Raw genomic sequence first — 22,051 nt, forward strand, 5'->3', positions numbered from 1 at the left:
CTTTAATTCCAGCCTTTAGTCTATTGGGATATGTCTCTACTAACTTTGCACATCTAGACTGTAATATCTGCTCACTCTTCTTTGCAGAATTGCTCAAGTTCATTTAAATTTGATGGTGACCATTTGTGGACTGCAGTCTCTACAAATTTTCATTGGGGTTTAAGTCTGGGCTCTGACTAGGCCATGCAAGGACATTCACCTTTTTCTCCTTCAACCTCTGTGTGTTCATTTTTGCTGTGTGCTTTGGGTCACTGTCATGTTGGAAGGTAAACCTTCTTCCCATTGAAAACTTTTTGGCAGAGGGCAGCAGATTTTCCTCAAAAATTTGATGGTATTTTGACCCATCAATTTTTCCTTCTATCCCGACAAGTGCTCCAGTCCCTGCTGCAGAGAAACACCCCAATAACAGGATATTACCACCTCTATGCTTTACTGTAGGAATGGTGTTATTTGGATGGTGAGCTGGATTGGATATCTGCCACACATATCGTTTGGTGTTGAGGCCAAATCATTCAATTTTAGTCTGACCATAACACCTTTTCCCATGTGGCCTCAGAATCTTCAAGGTGCGTTTTGGCAAAGCTCAGTTGTGACTGCATGTGGCCTTTATGCAGCTTTTTTCTTGCAACCCTCCCATACAAGCCACATTTATGGAGAAGTTGTGATATTGTTGTCACTTGCACACAATTACTACTCTTTGTCTTTAATACCTGCACCTGCTTCAGAGTTGCTGTAGGCCTCTTGGTAGCCTCTGTGACCAGTTTCCTCCTGGCTCTTTCATCCAGTTTGGAGCGACATCCTGATCCAGGCAGGGTATGTATTGTACCAAATACCTTCCACTTCTTAGACTTCACTGTGCTTATAGAAACTGATAAAGCCTTTTAAATGTTTTGTATCTATCTCCTGACTTGTGCCTGTCCTTTTGACAGTGCCTGGCCACCCATAGTTGATTGTTTACATTAGCTGCACTATCAGGGACTGCTCCAGGAAAGCTCTTTTCATGCTGAGTTAATCAAAATGACCACAGCTGATAAATAAAAGTCAAATGGCTTTTTGTGCCATTGAGAAGATGATTTGCTACGCCTGATGGAGTTTACAAGTCATTTTTAGGAGGGGAGTGATGCTTTTTCCAACTCAGTGATTCTATTTTTGAATTTTTTTAAATGTTTTCTGACATGTTGGTGTTATATCTTTCAGTTGGATGTTATAAGTTCCACCGTGTAAATACAGCTGGATAAAACAAAAACTTTGTCTGTCTTTCTTCACCCACTGTACTGTATGTGTGTCAAATTCTGTATATGACTTTTTGTCTTCAATACATTAAAAATCATTGGAAAATAATTGCACTTCTATTTTCAAACAAATGATACACTAGACATGATCCACGATAGTGTTGGGTGGTGAACAAATAAGTTATTTGCTGGATCTTGGTAAAGCATAGTACACAAATCAAATGTAAACAAGTCTCTGACTCAGTCACAGAGTACACAACTTAGAGACTAAACATAAATTCTATCTTGATACTCAAAGTGAACCTGCTGTCCTTCAGAACCATATCAACTCCCTTCTTCAAAATAAAGCCAAAGCAGCGATAACTAAAATGTCACGGAGTTTACTATGAACATGGTGACAAATTTTGCAATCTCCTGCTAAGGCCCTCCAAGACTAATGATACCTGTCATATGTACCCCACATATCTCCATCCAAGAGTGGAAACAATCAACACCCTAAGGAGATAGAAAATGCTTTTAAAAGAATTTTACTCTGCTATATACCACCTTTCCCCCATCTTGCGACATGTGAATATAGTATGCACTGTGACCAGATACTGTAGATGTATACCTGACCTTATCTCAGCTTTCAAAGTTAGACCAGTCACTAAAACATAAATTAGATGTACCCACATGACTGGATAAAATTCAGGCAGCAACAGGGGCGGACTGACAACTCATGGGGTTACCCGGACAATAAGAGATAATGGACCCCCTCTGTCCCCGCCTGCACTCAAGCCACACCCACACAATGCCCCACCTACATATTGCAGCTCAGTTGTATAGAAGGGGCATTTAAATATTTACTGCAGGGAATGGATGGAGGAAGGAAAGAAAGAATTGCTTGGAGGAAGGAATGAAGAAAGGATGAAAGGAGTAAGGCAAGGGAAAAGGAAGGGAGGGAGGGAGGGAGGAAGGGAGGAAGGGAGGGAGGGAGGGAGGAAGGGAGGAAGGGAGGGAGGAAGGGAGGGAAATTAAAGAAGGGGAGGGAGGAAAGAATCAAGGAAGGGGAAGGAAGGCAGGGAGGAAAAAAGGTAGGAGAGGGAATGGAGGAAGGAATAAAGGGAGAAAGGAAGAAAGGGAGGGAGGATGGGAGGGGAGGGAGGAAGGGAGGGGGGGGAGGAAGGGAGGGGGGGGAGGAAGGGAGGGGGGGGAGGAAGGGAGGAAGGGAGGGAGGGAGGAAGGGAGGGAGGGGAGGGAGGGAGGGAAGGGAGGGAAGGGAGGGAGGGAAGGGAGGGAGGGAAGGGAGGGAGGGAGGGAGGGAGGGAGGGGAGGGAGGGAGGGGAGGGAGGGAGGGGAGGGAGGGAGGGAGGAAGGGAGGGAAGGGAGGGAGCGAAGGGAGGAAGGGAGGGAGCGAAGGGAGGAAGGGAGGGAAGGAAGGGAGGGAAAGGAGGGAGCGAAGGGAGGGAGGGAGAAAGGGAGGGAATGAATGGAGGAAGAAAAAGGAGGGAGGAAGAAAAAGGAGGGAGGAAGAAAAGGGAGGGAGGAAGAAAAGTAAGGGAGGAAATGGGTGGAGGAAGGAAGGAAAGGAAGGGAGGGAGGAAAGGAGGGGATGGAGGAAGTTAGGGAAAGAACAAAAGAGAGGGAGGGAATAAATGGAGGAAGGAAGGGAAGGAACAAAAGAGAGGGAGGGAATAGATGGAGGAAGAAAGGAAAGGACAGGAGGGAAGGACTCACGTGGATGGTTCCTGGCTAACTGGTGCATTTGGAAGCATCACAGAGCTGCCAGCTGATCTAGACACAATTTCCCCACACACTGCCTTCTCAGAAGCTGCAGGACTGGAGTGTGGTTGGGGACAGGGGGAGGCAGGGAGTGTGGGCAAGCACAGGGGAGGCAGAGCCATTGTTGTGGAGGATGTGGTGAGGGGCTTGGCACTGTCAGAGAAGAGCAGGCATCAGAAACCTTTGGGGGGGGGCTTGGGGCTGAGGAGCACACAGGGGGACCCAGAAGGGAAATCCGATGCACAGTCAGGGATGATCGGTGCAGCGGTGGAGACAGTATCAAGCAGTGATATCAAGCAGATCTCCCTGATTTCAGTGAAGCAGCCCTAAGTCGCATTTCCTCCTCTCCCTCCCGCAGCTTTCAGCTGCTTCATTGAAAGCCATACAGGAAGATCAGTGCTTGTTATTGTTCCTCCGCTGCACAGATCATCCCTGACTTTGCTCCTCATACCTGTTATCCATGGGTGCAGGGTGTGTGAACACCCTACACCCATGGATGATGCTCCACTGCCTCTCACACCTTCCCACTGCCCACAGCTTGATCACCAACAGTGTAGCAAGGCATTACCACTGCCCGGGACCCCGACTCACTCTGCCACCACATGAAGTGAAAGGTGAGCTACTTCTGGATCGGGATCTGAGAATGCCTCCTCTTCCGCTTCCCACACTGTCACCAGACAGTGAGCATCTCATGGGCCCCCTATTGACCCTGGGCCCTCGGGCATGGTCCAAACGGTCAGTCTGCCCCTGGGCAGCAGTGAGTTGCACAAAATTAGGAAAATCCCCCTGCCCCAATGCTTTCTGCACAAAAAACACTTCTTCCTCACCTCACACTACACCTAATGAAAGACAAAGTAATTCTAAAATAATATTACCTGCTGTGCACAATGGTTTTGCACAGAGCAGCCCTGATCATCTTTTTTGGGTCCCCTGCCAGTGATCCTGGCTCCTCCTCCCTGATGAGTGCCTCAATAGCAAGCCTCTTGGTATTGGGGCACTTGAGCAGGCCCGCTCCTGAACCGTGATCTGTGTGCCAATTCACACATGGAGAGTGGCTCAAGCACACCCCCCGCTCTCTCCTCATTAGCTCACTGGCTGTAATGGACAGCAGCAGGAGCCAATGGCTCCAGCTGCTGTGTGAACCAATGAGGAGAGAGACTCCGGAGAGCCTTTGCTCTCATGCACATCACTGCATCAAGATTGGGCTCAGGTAAGTATAAGGGGTGTTGTACCGAGAAGGTTTTTTGCCATAATACATAGAATGCATTAAGGTAACAAACCCTGAGTCTTTAGAACCACTTAAATTCATTAAGTATGTCCTCTTGTTTCCCACCAGCGAGCAACATTCCTATCACACACATTCCTGTGGTTGGCTAATGGGGTTCTGCAGCAATTGCCAGCTGGAAACTAGTAACATCATAGAACAATGTACTTATTGCCAGCACACCAGGGATCTTCAAATAATGTCCAACATATACAGCTCACTCGCAGAAACCACTGACATCACTTCCGGTCCTAGTCCTGACATCACATCCGTTTCCCGTGCAACACATGCGGGCTCTGGAGGTACGAGTGGTGGTGCTTGCCTGAGGTTCCTACGAGTGAGCTGTCTATGTTGGCACCCTCTATTGGCACCTAGCTACAGTATGTGAGTGCAATATTTTACTGTCTATATTTTACAAGTAACAAAAACCTACTTCACTATCAGTATTTTTTTCCGGGTTTTCCATTTCCACTTTTGTGTTTTGGGTGTAAGAGCTACTCAGTTATATCTATGGTTGGACTGAATATGGTGGCCCCATTTACTGGGTTATGAGATCTAAAGCTTGCAGGCTACGATGTTGGTCATAGGAATCTATTGAGTGAGCAATTATTATTAATATATTATATTATTATCATACAGTATTTATAAAGCGCCAATAGTTCGCTCAGCGCTGTACATTACAAAGGGGGACTGAACATGTGACAGAACAATACCAATACAATGCAAAACATGAGGGGATTGAGGGCCCTGCTCTTTCGAGCTTACAATCTAGGAGGGATTCACCTATATCTGCACATGGTGGAGCACTTTGTCCAAATGAAGATTTGTCATCTCATAATTATATTGTCAAGAAAGCGGTGATTGGGAACTTTTCACAAGATGTTTTTAACTTTTTAATGATTATTTTGCACTTAAGTATTGGTTAAATATGTTTGTTACTCAGTTTTATTTTGTTTTACGATATTAGATAATTATTTTGGTTTAAAGTGCTAGCGCCTACTTTACATATAATTCTTCACATGGTGGAAAGTGCTTGTTACACTTTAAAGGGGCAGCATGAGTAATTGAATTTCACTTACACATTTGTGGGGTGGCACCCTTTCAGTTTATTTTATAGCGCACATTATTGGTCAGCATCTATCCAGGGGTATTTATTTATTTTTTAAATTCCTTTATTAAGCCATTTATATATACCAATAGAAAGATATTACATGATACACTTACAATTATAATTACTGGGGTATGCAAGTGTCATAGAAAACGTCAGAGCTATAAGGTCAGTTCGACAAATAGGTGTACCCAAGATTACAGCAGGTGACAAATCAGTCAGTTGTAGGTAGAATTGAGGGGGCATAGTAATAAGCTCCTGCACACTCTGGACAGCCTACACAGGTAAGCACCAACTCATAAAAGCAACCTTATTTGAGTATAAAGTAAAAATACCGAGGTCAGACATGGTGCACGATGGCCAGTATAGCCCATGGAGGGCACATGAACTGAAAACACTATAAACAATATCACAGCATTAGCAAGGACTGCAAATGGGGAATTCCTGAAGTAGAGGGGAGGATACATAAGAGAAAAGCAGAGGGGAAAGGAAGAGAAATGGAAGGAAAGAAACAGCTAAACGTATTAAGTGAAATCAGTAAGGACCAAGAAAGCAGGCTATCTCACTTGGAGCTCCACAGGGGAAAATCTCCCAGGAGATTAGCCAGGCTGTGATGCCTCCTGTAGGTAGGCATCTGTGTATACAAAATCTTGCCAAGGTCTCCAGGTGTCACGAATGGGCTCCTCCCAATCGTAGAGGGTAGCCGTAAGGTCCAGGAGTATTTCTTGCATCAGAGGGGCAGGGAGGACAGAAAAGGAGGAGGGGGTTTGCTTGTACATCAAAACGTATTTGTATGAGGGAAGACATTGAATGAACGTGAGAGCCGACATTACAAATGGGGCATGGGGGGAGGTGGAATCCCTGTGGGTGGAACTCCAAAAGGATGAGACAAGAGGGAAAATAATAGTGGGGGTATACTAACCTAACCTAAAGAATGAGGAGGAGCTGGATCTCCTATCAAAGTTAGAAATGGCAGCGAGGCAGGGCAACGTCATCATAATGGAGGACATCAACTCTCCAGATACTGACTGGGCAGAAGTTATAGCTAATTAATTTAAGGCTCATCATTTTTTTTAATATCTTACAGGATAACTTCATGTGCCAATAGGTGAATTCCCAGACTAGAAATAATGCATTGCTAGATCTACTAATTACAAATAACACAGATCAGAGGTAGAAATACAGGACAACTTGGGAACCAGATCACAAGATAATTACATTCAGCATAAACTAAAGAGAGGCAACTTTTCTAAACCGTGCTCAGTACTACAAGATATTAAATGGGACCAAATCCTTAAAATATTGAACACTGAGGAAAAATGGGAATATTTAAGAACATATTAAATAAAGGTATTGTCCAGTATATTCCAATGGGCAATAAACATACTGTAAAAGCTTAGATTAAACCTGGGTGGCTAAACTTTAACATAAAAGGACATATTAAAGAGAAAAAATGGCCTCCACGGAATATAAGGTCAAGGGGCCATCGTCAGCATTCCAACACTACAAGGGACACAATAAAAAAGTATAAGAACACAATCAGGGTGGCTAAAATAGACTACAAGAGACACATAGCAGAGGATAGTAAAAAAAAAATCCCCAATACATTTTTTAAATACGTTAACAGTAATAAAGCAAGGTCAGAACATATTGGCCCCTTAAAGAAGATGAAGAGGAGTTGGTTACAAATAACAAGGAGAAGGCAACTGTACTAAATGCATTCTTCTCCTCAGTTTTTACAAATGAAAGGGATAGTTATAGTAATCAAGACTGTATCATTAGTAACACCACAGAATGTATCCTTATGGCTGACAGAAGCCAGTGTCTGAGAAAGACTAGAAAATCTTAACACAAGTAAATCACCAGGACCGGATAGATTACATCCGAGAGTCTTCAAAGAACTCAATCAGGGTATAGCTATTTCTAATTTTTATGGACAGCATACTGACAGGAATGGTACCAGCTGATTGGCGAAAGGTAATCGTAGTACTAATATTCAAAAAAGGGCAAAGACATATACCTGGGAACTACAGACCAGTCGGTCTAACATCAATAGTATGTGAACCATTGGAGGGGATAATAAGGGACTATATCTAAGAATTAGCACAAGAAAACAGTATAATTAGTAGTAATCAGCATGTATTTACAAAAGGTTGCTCTTGCCAAACCAATCTGTTAACATTCTATGAGCTGCCATCTAGATAAAGGAAGGGTGGTGAATGTGGTATATCTGGATTTTGCAAAAGCATTCGATTCAGTTCCCCATAAATGCCTAATTCACAAACTGTGGTCTGTAGGCATGGACCATAGGGTTTGTCCATGGATAGAAAACTGTTTACAAGGGTGCATCCAACGAGTAGTGATAAATACAGAGTACTCAGACTGGTCTGAAGGTGTAAGTGGGGTACCCCAAGGCTCTGTCCTGGGACCAATTCTGTTTATTTTTTTCATAAATGATATACAGGTTGATATACTGTAACAAGCTCAATCTCAGTGTTTGCTGACAATACAAAACCACGTAGAGCAATAATTTCACAGCAAGATATAGAAATCTTACAAGGAGACCTCAATAAAATAAAGGGGTGGGAAATTCATGGCAAATGAGGTTTAACGTGGAAAAATGTAAAGTAATGCACTTGGGGGATGAAAATATGAACACAAATTTCTCGCTAGGGGGAGAACCTCTGGGGGAATCCAGGATGGAAAAAGATCTGGGGTTCCCAGTAGATGACAGTCTTAGCACTGGCATGCAATGCCAAGCTGCAGCAAGAAAAGCTAGCAGAATATTAGCATGCATTAAAAAAGGAATTTACTCCAGAGATAAAACTACAATCCTGCCACTTTATAAAACTCTGTTTCAGCCACATCTGGAGTATGACGTCCAGTTCTGGTCACCAGATCAGGAAGGAGGTAGGGAACTGGAGAGAGTCCAGAGAAGGGAAACAAAGTTAACAAGGGGACTAGAGGAACTCATTCTCCCACATTAAATTTATTCTCCTAGGAGAAGAGATACTTGAGAAGGGATATGATAGCAATATACAAATACCTCAAAATGGAGTATTTAGCAATGAAATTAGAGGAGAAGCAGTTTAACCTTAAACTGTGCAAGGTATTATTTTTTTTTTACTGTCAGGGTGGTAAGGAGGTTGCACTCACTTCCACAATTGGTGGAGTCAGCGGGAAGTATTGATAGTTTTAAAAGTAAAAACCTCTTGGACAGGTATCCTAACAAACACAGTATACAGGGATATGGAGAATGATTTTTGACATGAACACACACACCCACACAGCTTGGACTGGATAGACTGGTGTCTTTATCCAACCTTACAAATTATGTAACATTTTAGCTCTCCTCCATAGCATGGGAAATCTACTATTGAAATAGCAGCAGGGAAAGTTCTTGTGATTTGGTCAGTGTGATATTTTTAAGATGATGATTTTACCCAAATGTCTCTATCTTCTTCATGCATTTGATCTCTGTGTAGCCCTCTCTGTTCAACTGAAGCAGGTCATTAGAATGGCTTCTGTCAAATGATCCTGCTCGAAAACCAGCATTTGTTCAGCCACAGCATTCAATCTCCGTTCTGAACTTCCTTTTCTTTCCTTACTTTTTTTAGTCCCCCATACTTATATGTCCTCTTCTCCCCTTCCATATCCCATACTCTTTTTTTCACCTCTGCTTAGGAGTTCATTTTCTCCATTAAATGTATATTTGTGTGTATACTGATCTTACGGATGTGAAAGTGTTTGTAAAGGCTCAAGGAAAAAACCTTCTCTGTGCAGCAGCCCCCCTCCCAGCCTATCTCGGAACCCCCTCTCCTCATTGGCTGAGAGCTATTGGCTCCCGCTGCTGTCAATCACACCCAGTGAGCCAATGAGATGAGAGAGGGGGCGGGGCTGAGCCACAGCTCTGTGTTTGAATTGACACACAGAGCAGCGTGTGCCCCCATAGCAAGCTGATTGCTGTGGGGGCACCCAAATGAAAGGAGAGGCCAGGAGTGCTGGCGGGGGGCCCAAGAAGAGGAGTATCTAGGCTGCTCTGTGCAAAATCACTGCACAAAGCAGGTAAGTAGAACATGTTTGTTATTTTTAGAAAAAAAATGTAAGCCTTTAGTATTACTTTAAGTTGAATTGTCTCATGCATGATAATTTTGCTCTGTGACAGTCTCAACTGTATGCTAATGAGCTTTCTTTTTCCTGCTGTATGCAAATGTCCAAACCCTTTATAAATAAAGCATTTACAAAAAAAATGGTTGGCACATACTTACAGTGCCAAGGTGCCGTATGACCCCTAAATGGACACATATTGAACCTCCCCTCTAGTAGAACTACTAATGAAAATCCAGAATGTCATGTAAAAGGAATATCCTTCAGACACATCCATCTCCACTAACCTTCCCTAACTGCTTTGATTCATTAAGCTTGTGTTTATTTTAACACTACTGTGGGTGACATGGTAAGGGTAAGCACATTATCCATTAATTTACACTGAAAAGCCATACTATCTTACTATAGTAAGCTTGACATGTGCAGTATGACCTAACTACAGACTACAGTCTGTCACACACTTTGTAACTCACAAAGTATAGCTAATATACTTGACAATTACTATCGTTTCTGGATTTATCTAGAAAATCAATAAACGTTAGTTATAAAAAACATATCCAGGAGCAATAGTAAAAATCAATCAATAGTAAAAATAGAAAATCAATAAATGACAGTTATAAAAAATGTATTTACCACTAGATCTGACATATGTTACACACAGTTGACTGTTTTAGGTATGGTTTACAGGGTAAACAACTTTGTATTCATGAACTGTATTATGTTGGATGATAAATGGCAGCCATGTTTGGATATGAATGTCATGTCAGCAACTGCACTACTGGAGAAGCCAGGATCGTAGAGCATCGCACAGCTAATGCTCAAGATATCAGTCCTGTACACATAGGCAGGCAGCTCCAGCAGTGAGGTATTTATTGCACAGCATGGAATAGAGAAAACTGAGGCCCTGTGAACAACAGGGTGCATTCCTTTATCATACCTTCATAGTCAGAACGACCTGTGGGGAAGACACCCGTTGCTGACAAGTAAATCAAAAGGGCACTGTTTGCTGGCAACTCCTGCAGATGGAAAGAATTATTAGTCAAATATAATATTTCACACGGTCATTGTCTAAAAAGTATAAAAGGTATCAATAATAATGAAGTACACAAAATACCTATGGTAATCTTCACATCAGTTCCTGTAAGTTTAAAGCCAAAAGGATTGCAGGCTCAGAATATACTCAAAACCTTGTCTTCTGCCCAATTTAGAACAAACCAGTAGACAAACTCAAAAGTTATGTCCTGTCCCTGCCAGCAGCCACTGAGGCTCTAAAATTTGAAAGCACAATGGTAAGGTGTAAAGCTTTGTTCTAAGAAGAGGTTTGGCATTGTGAAAATGAAGATAGAGGAGAAGGCCCTGTGTATAGTCTGGACCTGAAATCTAATTTACATAGTAATCTTCCTGAGGACTGACACAGGTACTTTCAGACACCACAAGGTGGCTGCATTACTGTTAAATTTATACCCCTACTTCTAAGCAAGTGCCATCAGACTCACTTTAACTACAGAAATAGCAAATAGTTCTTAGTTGGTTAAAATGGCATACTGAACATTTTAATTTGCCTTCTTGAATAAACCCATATTACTTACCAATGGCGTACATAATATTGGATATTTTCCCTGTGCACTTACCTTGAAAGATGCTGCAAGAAAGGTATAAAGCTGACTGAAGGTTGGCTTATAAAGAAGATATTTGTGAGGGTTTTCTCTCTTTGTTGGCTTCTCAGCAGGGTCCTTAAAGAAAAAGAAATTTTTCATTTTAATTTGTTTTTCTGTCTGCTTTTCTAAATAATGCCTGTTATATGAATAAAAGGAAGCCAACAACAGACTGCTTCCCCTATACCAGTGTTTCTCAACTCCAGTCCTCATGGACCCCCAACAGGTCATGTTTTCAGGATTTCCCTCAGATGAAACAGCTGTGGTAATTACTAAGGCAGTGAAACTGATCAAATCACCTGTGCAAAATAATGGAAATCCTGAAAACATGACCTGTTGGGGGTCCATGAGGACTGGAGTTGAGAAACACTGCCCTATACACACATACTAATGATAAAACACTGCTCAAAAAAATTAAAGGAACTCTTTTTCATCAGAGTATAGCATCAAGTCAATTAAACTCCTAGGATATTGATCAGGTCAGTTAAGTAGCAGAGGGGGTTGGTAATCAGTTTCAGCTGCTTAGGTGTTAATGAAATTAACAACAGGTGCACTAGATGGGCAACAATGAGATGACTGTCACGAACCTGTGGTAGTGAGCCCTTGTAGACCAACTCTGGGTTCCCCAGGGTGCGGAGTCTAAGCCCCAGAATTCCTCTTCACCAGAGCCCCTGATGGTGGGGATGGACTTGCAGCAATCTGGAACCAGTTCGCGGCCCCCAGGTACGCCCAGCTGAGGATGCAGAGACCAATCGCATGAGCAGAGTGTAATTGAGGAGACAACAGGGAAGCCGATAGACAAGCCAAGGTCATGACGGTTGGAGATCAGCACAGTCAGTGGACGAAACCGGGGTCGGTGCACGGGTAGTCAGATATAGGATACAAGCATAGCAACAGACAGAAGCTCAGAGAACTAAGAAGTTGCTCAGGCAAAGTGGGCTAGACTGAACATGTCGTATATAGACAAGCAAACTACGAGGCAGGCCAGGAAGTGATGGAAAGGAAGGAAATAAAACCCAGAGAATAACAGATGACGCCCATAGCTGAGCACAGGCAAAGCACACATGTGAAAGGAACCAGGAACAGCACTGCAGCAAGGAGGTAACAATACACAAACAAGAAACTGCAGGATAACAAGTGACAGTAGCCCTCCTCTTACGAGGTCTCTCCACTTGTTTAGGGCCATGCTTAAGAGGAAACTTTTGATTAAAAAATTCCACCAGACGGGGTGCAGAAACATCAGTAGTCGGAATCCAACACCTCTCCTCAGGACCATATCCCTTTCAGTCAATTAGATACGAAAGCTTCCCTCTGAAGAATTTGGAATCCAAGATTTGCTTGACTTCATACTAATCTGAAGTATTCACTATTGGAGAAGGATGATGATGAGGATGGGAAAACCTGTTGATGATGTATGGCCTCAGAAGAGAAACATGGAAAACATTAGGGATTCTCAGATGTGAAGGGAGGCGAAGTTTGAAAGCAACAGGATTGACCTGGTGGAGAATGGTAAATGGACCAATGAAACGAGGAGCAAATTTCATAGAGGGTACTCGTAGACAGATATTCTTGGTAGAGAGCCAAACCTTGTCACCAGGAAGAAATGTGGGACTCAACCGGCAATGACCATCTGCAGCTACTTTGTACTTGGAAGCCGACAGATGTAAGTTCTTGGAAACATTTGCCTCTAAAGGAGTAAGAACGGGAAAACATAACATGAAGAAAGCCAACATGCATAGTTATGGAGGTGGTTTGGAAGCGTAGCGGTCCTAAGGCCAAGGTAGAGCCATCAACTGCAGATACTGATTGGGGTGTCATCAAAGGGACAAGAGAAATGCCCAATTCAGCGGCCAATGATTGCTCGTGAAGTTCCCGGCTGCCACAGAGTCCACATAAGCAAAAACCTGGTACGAGTTCAGGGCCCAATGAATGAAGACAGGTATGATAAATCAAGGGAAGGTGGGTATGGTTCTCCCAGCTAGTTTGTCCTTAATATGGTGTGCTAGAGCCTGCCAAAAGGTTGCAGAAAGAGCCTCATTATTCCATGCCAGTTCTGAAGCTAAGGTGTGAAACTGAACTGCATATTGTCCAACAGTTTTGCTACCTTGACAAAGCCAAAGAGGAGCTCCTGCAGCAGATGAAGTCCTGCCAGGCACATCGAAGGTTTTACGGAAAGCCTGCAGGAAGGCTGAGAGCCTGCAAATAGTTGGATCTTGACGCTCCCACAGTGGCGAGGCCCAAGCCAGTGCTTCACCAGAAAGTAGGGAAATCATGTACGCCACCTTGGAACGGTCAATAGAAAAATGGTGGGCTGCTAGCTCAAAGTGAGTTGAGCACTCATTGATGAAGCCCTGACAAGCTTTGGGATCACCAGAAAAGCAAGGTGGTGGAGGCAGTTGGGGTTTCGAAGGACTGTGTTCCACTGGAGGAACAGCGGGGGTTGGAGAAGCAGAAGCCAGAGCAGGAGCCGAAACAGAGGGTGAGGAAGTGGACACAACCTGCAGCTGATCCAACTGGGAGGAAAGTTCCTGCAGACACTGCATAATACGTTTCTGATAGGCCTGCTGGATATCGACTCTGCGCCAATTTCTGGAGTTGTTCCAGAAGTGGCTGCGGTATTTCTGAGGAGCTCATGGCTTGAGCAAACTGTCACGAATCTGTGGTAGTAAGCCCTTGTAGACCAACTCTGGGTTCTCCAGGGTGCGGAGTCTAAGCCCCAGCCTCCTTCTTCACCAGAGCCCCTGATGGTGGGGATGGACTTGCAGCAAGCTGGAACCAGGTTGTGGCCCCCAGGTACGCCCATCTGAGGATACGGAGACCAATCGCCTGAGAAGAGTGTAATCCAGGAGACAACAGGGAAGCCGATAGACAAGCCAAGGTCAGGACGGCTGGAGATCAGCACAGTCAGTGGACGAAGCCGGGGTAGGTGCATGGGTAGTCAGATAAAGGATACAAGCGTAGCGACAGACAGGAGCTCAGAGAACTAAGCAGTTGCTCAGCCAAAGTGGGCTAGACTGAGCATGTCTTATATAGAGAAGCAAACTAAGAGGAGGGCCAGGAAGTGATGGCAGGGAAGGAAATAAAACCCAGAGAATAAAAGACGATGCCCATAGGTGAGCACAGACAAACCACACATGTGAAAGGAATCAGGAACAGCACTGCAGCAAGGAGGAAAGAATACACAGACAAGAAACTGCAGGCTAACTTGTGACAGCGAACCCCAAAACAAGAATGTTTTTACAGGTGGAGACAGCTGCCATTTTTTTCCCTACTCATCTTTTCTAACTGTTTTTCACTAATTTTGCATTTGGCTAGGGTCAGTGTCACTCCTGGTAGCATGAGGCGATACCAGGACCCTACAGAGGTTGCACAGGCATTCCAACCCCTCCAGGATGGCACATCAATATGTGCCATTGCCAGAGGGTTTGCTGTGTCTCCCAGCACAGTTTCAAGAGCATGGAGGACATTCCAGGAGACAGGTAGTTACTCTAAGAGATGGACAGGGCCGTAGAAGGTCCTTAACCCATCAGCAAGACTGGTATGTGCTCCATTGTGCAAGGAGGAACAGGATGAGTACTGCCAGAGCCCTACAAAATGACCTCCAGCAGGCCACTGGTGGTGAATGTATCTGACAAAACAATCAGAAACAGACTTCATGAGGGTGGCCTGAGGACCCAACATCTTCTAGTGGGCCCTGTGCTCACTGCCCGGCACCATAGAATTCGATTGGTATTTGCCATTGAACACCAGAATTGACAGGCACTGGTGCCCTGTGCTTTTCACAGATGAGAGCAGGTTCACCCTGAGCACATGTGACAGACGTGAAAGGGTCTGGAGAAGCCATGGAGAATGTTATGCTTCCTGTAACATTGTTCAGCATGACCGTTTTGGTGGTGGGTCAGTGATGGTCTGGGGAGGCATATCCATGGAGGAACGCATAGACCTCTACAGGCTAGACAAGGGCACCCTGACTGCCATTAGGTATTGGGATGAAATCCTTGGACCCATTGTCAGACCCTACGCTGGTGCAGTGGGTCCTGGGTTCCTCCTGGTGCATGACAATGCCTAGCTTCATGTGGGGGGGTGAGAGTATGCAGGCAGTTCCTGGAGGATGAAGGAATTGATACCATTGAAATGCCCCCACGCCTGCCTGACCTAAATCCAACAAAACACCTCTGGGGTATCATGTTTTGGTCCATTCGACGCTGCTAGCTTGTACCTCAGACTGTCCAGGAGCTCAGTACACTGGTCCAGATCTGGGAGGAAATACCCCAGAACACCATCCATCGTCTCATTAGGAGCATGCCCCGACAAGCACGTGGGAGCCATACAACTTATTATTGCATACAAGCACGTGGGAGCCATACAAATTATAGAGTACCATTTTGAGTTGCTGCAATGAAATTTCAGCAAAATGGACTAGCCTGCTGCATAATTTTTTAACTTGATTTTTGGGGTGTCTTTGAATTCAGTCCTTTGTAGGTTGATCATTTTCAAATCCAGCAAATGATGGGGCATCCTTACGTTCCTAACACATCACCCAGTCCATATCATCAGTACAGATATCCAGCATGATATTTTTACCCATTGAGATCTGATGTGTTTTCAAAACGTTCCTTTAATTTTTTTGAGCAGTGTATATATATATATATATATATATATATATATATATATATATACACACACAGTATCTCACAGAAGTGAGTACACCCCTCACAATTTTGTAAATATTTTATTCTATCTTTTCATGTGACAACACAGAAGAAATGACACTTTGCTACAATGTAAAGTAGTGAGTTTACATTAATGTCTAAACCGCTGGCAACAAAAGAGAGTACACCCCTAAGTGAAAATGTCCTAATTGGGCCCCATTAGCCATTTTCCCTCCCCAGTGTCATGTGACTTGTTAGTGATACAAGATCTCAAGTGTGAATGGGGAGCAGGTATGGCAAATTTGGTGTTATCGCTCTCACTCTCTGATACTAGTCACTGGAAGTTCATCATGGCACCTCATGGCAAAAAACTCTCTGAGGATCTGAAAAAAAGAATTGTTGCTCTACATAAAGATGGATGGCCTAGGCTATAAGAAGATTGACAAGACCCTGAAACTGAGTTGCAGCATGGTGGCCAAGACCATACAGCGGTTTAACAGGATAGAACAGGCCTCGCCATGGTCGACCAAAGAAGTTGAGTGCACGTGCTCAGCGTCATATCCAGAGATTGTCTTTGGGAAATAGACGTATGAGTGCTGTCAGCATTTCTGCAGAGGTTGAAGGGGTGGGTGGGTGGGGGGGGGGGGGCAGCCTGTCAGTGCTCAGACCGTACGCCACACACTACATCAAATTGGTCTGCACGGCTGTCATCCCAGAAGGAAGCTTCTTCTAAAGATGATGCACAAGAAAACCTGAAAACAGTTTGCTGAAGACAAGCAGACTAAGGAAATGGATTACTGGAACCATGTCCTGTGGTCTGATGAGACCAAGAGAAACGGATTTGGTTCAGATGGTGTCAAGCATGTGTGGCGGCAACCAGATAAGGAGTACAATGACAAGTGTGTCTTGCCTACAGACAAGCATGGTGGTGAGAGTGTCATGGTCTGGGGCTGAATGAGCGCTGCCGGCACTGGGGAGCTACAGTTCATTGAGGGAACCATGAATGCAACATGTACTGTGACATACTAAAGCAGAGCATTATCCCCTCCCTTTGGAGACTGTATTCCAACATAACGACCCCAAACACATCTCCAAGATGACCACTGCCTTGCTAAAGAAGCTGAGGGTAAAGGTGATGGACTGGCCAAGCATGTCTCCAGACCTAAACCCTATGGAGCATCTGTGGGACATCCTCAAATGGAAGGTGGAGCAGTGCAAGGTCTCTAACATCCACCAGCTCCGTGATGTCGTCATGGAGGAGTGGAAGAGGACTCCAATGGCAACCTGTGAAGCTCTGGTTAACTCCATGCCCAAGAGGGTTAAGGCAGTGCTGGAAAATAATGGTGGCCAAACAAAATAATGACATTTTGGGCCCAATTAGAACATTTTCACTTAGGGGTGTACTCACTTTTGTTGCCAACGGTTTAGATATTAACCATTTCCCTCCCGGCCTATGGCCGAATGGCAGCCGTCAAAAACCCTCACCTTTCCGGGTGGATGCCATGTGGCGTCCTTTCAGGCATGCGCAGTTTGCACGCCTGCAGAGCGGCGCGATCTATCACCAGCCGTGTACCTCGGACACGGGCGATGACAGATCTGAGTACCGGCCCCGTTGCCGGTACCATGTGACCTGCTGTGACCAATCACAGCAGATCACATGACAGTTGTATACAATGGATGGGTTCATTCATGCCATCCATTGTATACTAGTGTGTCTAGCTGTGAATGGTCACAGCGATCACATGCACAAGCTGGGCCAATCACAGCCCAGCTGTGTCATGTGATTAGCCGTGGCCAAATCACAGCTAAGCACGAAAAAAAAAAAACCCTGAATGAATCAATGTCATTCAGGTAAATGCTTGCTTATAGCAAAGTAATTCTTTGCTATAAGCAAATTGTGTAAAAAAAAATACTTATCACTTCCCCAAAGTAGTACAATGTTAATATGGTAACATTGTACTACTTTGGTTATAGTGAAATATGAAAAAAAAATCTTAAAAAAAAAGAAAAAAAAAGGTAGCAAAAAATTAAAAATAAGAAAAATTAAAAAATGTTTTAAAAAAAATTATATATATTTTTTTCCATACGGTCACCAGTCAGTGTCCCTGATTACTGCCATGCCAGTTATATGACGCTGTACTGCACTGGTGACAGTATGTAAAAAAAAAAAAATAGTGAAAATTATTTTTTACATTGTTTCATTTTCCGAAAAATTATGACAAAAAAATACAACTTCAAAAACTCGCCATGCCTCTTATGAAGTATGTCGGACTGTCTACTTTGAAAAAAGGGGTCATTTGGAGGATATCTGTACTGTTCTGACATTCTTGGACCTCAAGAAATTAGATTGGCCGTCAGTACTTCAGGATTGATCAATATTCAGATCTATACCATAGTTTGTGAACTCTGTAACTTTCCTACAAACTAAAAAAATACATCCTAATTTGGGTTATTTTCACCAAAGACATGTAGCAGAATACATCTTGGCCTAAATTTATGAAGAACAATTATTTATTTGCAAACATTTATAACAGAAACAAAGAAAAATGTTTTTTTTTCAAAATTTTCAGTCATTTTTGTTAATTTAGCAAAAAAAAATAAAAACCCCAGTACTGATTAAATACCACCAAAAGAAAGCTCTAGTTGTGTGAAGAAAATTATAAAATTTTAGTTTGGGTACAATATTGTATGCAACTGTCATTCAAAGTGTGAAAGTGCTGAAACCTGAAAAATGGCCTAGGCAGGAAGGGGGTAAAAGTGCCCTGTATTGAAGAGGTTAATGGCTGTGTGTTGAGTCATTTTGAGGGGACAGCAAATGTACACTGTTATACAAGCTCACTACTTTATATTGTATCAAAGTGTCATTTCTTCAGTGTTGTGACATGAAAAGTTATAATAACATATTTACAAATGTGAGCGGTGTACTCACTTCTGTGAGAAATTGTATATATAGTGGGGATCGAAAGTTTTGGCTCCCCAGCTAAAAAGTTGTATTAATGTGCATAAAGAAGCCAAGGAAAGATGGAAAAATTTCCAAAATGCATCAAATTACAGATTAGACATTCTTATGTCAACAAAAGTTAGATTTTATTTTCATCATTTACACTTTCAAAATAACAGAAAACAAAAAAATGGCGTCTGCAAAAGTTTGGGCACCCTGCAGAATTTATAGCATGCACTGCCCCCTTTGCAAAGCTGAGCCCTGCCAGTGTCATGGATTGTTCTCAGTCATCGTCTGGGAAGACCAGGTGATGTCAAGCTCAAAGGTTTTAAATGCCCAGACTCATCTGATCTTGCCCCAACAATCAGCACCATGGGTTCTTCTAAGCAGTTGTCTAGAAAACTGAAACTGAAAATAGTTGATGCTCACAAAGCTGGAGAAGGCTATAAGAAGATAGCAAAGCGTTTTCAGATGTCAATATCCTCTGTTCGGAATGTCATTAAGAAATGGCTGTGACTGGCTGATTAGCAGAGGTGAGCCGCAGACAGGGTGCAGAGGTGAGCCAGAGAAGAGGTGCAGAGGTGAGCCGCAGACAGAGGGCAGAGGTGAGCTGCAGATGGGGTTGCAGAGGTGAGCTGCAGATGGGATTGCAGAGGTGAGCCGCAGATGGGATTGCAGAGGTGAGCCGCAGATGGGGTTGCAGAGGTGAGCCGCAGATGGGGTTGCAGAGGTGAGCCACACACGGGGTGCAAAAGCGAGCCACAAATGGAGTGCAGAGGTGAGCCGCAAAAGGGGTGCAGTGGTGAGACACACACGGGGAGGAGAATTTTGGGGAAGCTCATGTTTGGTTGTAAATTGGCCTGTTATGAGATATGCACTCATGAACCCTGCACTTTGTGTGTAGCATACTTCTTGACCCTGCATTCTGTGTGTTATGCAATCCTGGTTTTATTTAAGTGGTAATAAACTCTCATTTATATTTTTACCTATATCCCCTAAACATGCACCGTTTAGGAGATATTCTACAGAGCAGCAGCCAGTGACATCGCCAGTGCATGCACTCTGAAGGAACGGCATACCCTGTGTGCCATGGGTGAAACTCCCGCTGATGTCATCAGCGGCTTAGCCATTCAAGCAGCTGAAGCCAGAAAGGACAGGTGAAGATGGAAGCACTGTCAGCGGTGACAGCGTGCTGCTGGATTGCTTAGTTTTAAGGAAAGTTTCACATAATGTGCTAGCATACAATGCATACTATCAACATAAAAGTGCAGCGCTAGACATGCGAAATAGCTTAAAATCTTCAATAAATGACATAAAGAAATAATGAACAGTATAATAATTGCAAAATTCCAGGTGGATAAGGCACTCAATCAAGTGCAAAAAGGGCAGCACGGTGGCTAAATGGTTAGCACTTCCGCCTGGCAGCACTAGGGTCGTTGGTTCGAATCCCAACCACGGCACCACCTGCCTGGAGTTTGCATGTTCTCCCTGTGCCTGCGTGGATTTCCTCCGGGTACTCCGGTTTCCTCCCACACTCCAAAGACATGCTGGTAGGTGAATTGGTTCCTGTCTAAATTGGCCCTAGTATGTGTATGTATGAATGTGCGTTAGGGACCTTAGATTGTATGCCCCTTGAGGGTTAGGGACTGATGTGAATGTACAATATATATGTAAAGCGCTGCGCAAATTGACGGCGCTATAGAAGTACCTGAAATAAATATTTTGCATGTCTAGCGCTGTACTTTTATATTGATGATTTTTACTAGGTTTTAAGGTTCCTAAGTCAGTGCATTTGCAGCTGGTTATATTTAATTTTAATGTTATTATTGAAATAATATACTTTTATGAGTTTATGATTTCACATCTAATCTGAGTGCTCGCTATATATATATTTTATACAATGTATACTAACACATTATAATATTACCTTGCAGGGGGAAACTTTTTTTTTTTTAACAAGTTTAATTCAGCTTTAACAATGCCACTTTAAAACCCTCCAATTAGTTTAATTTGGCCTCAGCCACCCTGTGACGTAGCGTGCATGATGCGCCACATTGCTACTTTCACCGGGTCTGGGGGGATGGGGAGTTGGGGGGTGAGTTCCTGTACCTATTTGCTGACAAAAAAGATATACACTATATCGCCAAAAATATTGGTACACCCCCTAAATTATTGGATTCAAGTTCTCCAATCACCTCCCTGGCCACAGGCATGCAGACCGCTTCTACAAACGTTTATGAAAGAATAGGTCAATCTCAGGAGCTCAGTGAATTTAAGTGTGGTACACTGTGCAAGTCCATCCGTGAAATTTCCTTGCTACTAAATATTTTTTGGTCAACTATTAGTGGTATTATAATAAAGTGGAAACAACTGGGAACAGCAGCAACTGTTCCCACAAAGTTGGGAGCATGAAATTGTCCAAAATATTTTGGTATGCTGACACTTTTAGAGTTCCTCTCACTGGAATTAAGGGGCCAAGCCCAACCTCTGAAAAACAACCCCACACCATAATCCCCCCTCCACCAAAACTTTACACTTGGCACAATGCAGTCAGACAACTACTATTCTGCTGGCAACCGCCAAACCCAGACACACCCATCAGATTGCCAGACAGAGAAGCGTGATTCACCACTCCAGAGAATACATCTCCACTGCTCTAGAGTCCAGTGGCAGCGTGCTTTACACCACTGTAGCAGATGCTTTGCATTGCACTTGGTGATGTAAGGCTTGGATGCAGCTGCTTGGCCGTGGAAACGCATTCCATGAAGCTCTCTACACACTGTTGTGCTAATCTGAAGACCACAGGAAGTTTGGAGGTCTTTAGCCATTGACTCTGCAGACAGTTTTCAACTTCTACGCACTGTGCACTTCAGCATACGCTGATCCCACTATATCATTTTACGTGGCCTATCACTTCATGGCTGAGTTGCTGTTGTTCCCAGTTGCTTCCACTTTGTTGGAATACTTTTACCAGTTGACCGTGGAATATCTACTGTAGTAGCAAGGAAATTTCATGGATGGACTTACTGCACAGGTAGCAATCTATCATGGTACCATGCTTGAATTCACTGAGCTCCTGTGAGGGACCCATTCTTTTACAAATGTTTGTAAAGCAGTCTGCATGCCTAGGTGCTTAATTTTATACATCTGTGGCCATGGAGGTGACTGGAACACCTGAATTCAATAATTTGTATTTGGAGTGGTGCTCCAATAGTTAGAGTGTGAGTGTGTGTGTATACTGTATATATACACACACATCTTGCTAATCCAAGAACACATTTTATAGAAAGACCTTGAAGAAAAATTGATTACTATAATTGTGCAACTTATC

The 22,051-nt window shown here is 43.6% G+C and overlaps 1 protein-coding gene across 15 annotated transcripts in view; it reads right to left on the minus strand.

Moving 5' to 3' along the window:
* The window catches only part of SCAI (suppressor of cancer cell invasion), a 1,319,466-nt gene that overhangs the window by 600,374 nt on the left and 697,041 nt on the right, over positions 1-22,051 (minus strand). For all 15 annotated transcript variants that reach the window (XR_016307572.1, XR_016307574.1, XR_016307571.1 and 12 more), the window contains 2 exons: positions 11,104-11,205; positions 10,410-10,488 (listed from right to left, as the gene is read on the minus strand). Coding sequence is in view for 10 of the 15 variants with exons in the window: in XM_089658464.1 (XP_089514590.1) it covers positions 10,410-10,488; positions 11,104-11,205 (181 nt within the window). In the remaining 5 variants the exon portion in view is untranslated. The remainder of the gene's footprint in view (positions 1-10,409; positions 10,489-11,103; positions 11,206-22,051) is intronic.

The sequence above is a fragment of the Staurois parvus genome, unplaced genomic scaffold, assembly GCF_062004578.1.
Source record: "Staurois parvus isolate SC_StPar_1 unplaced genomic scaffold, SC_StPar_1.0 ptg001072l, whole genome shotgun sequence".
Taxonomy (NCBI): domain Eukaryota; kingdom Metazoa; phylum Chordata; class Amphibia; order Anura; family Ranidae; genus Staurois; species Staurois parvus.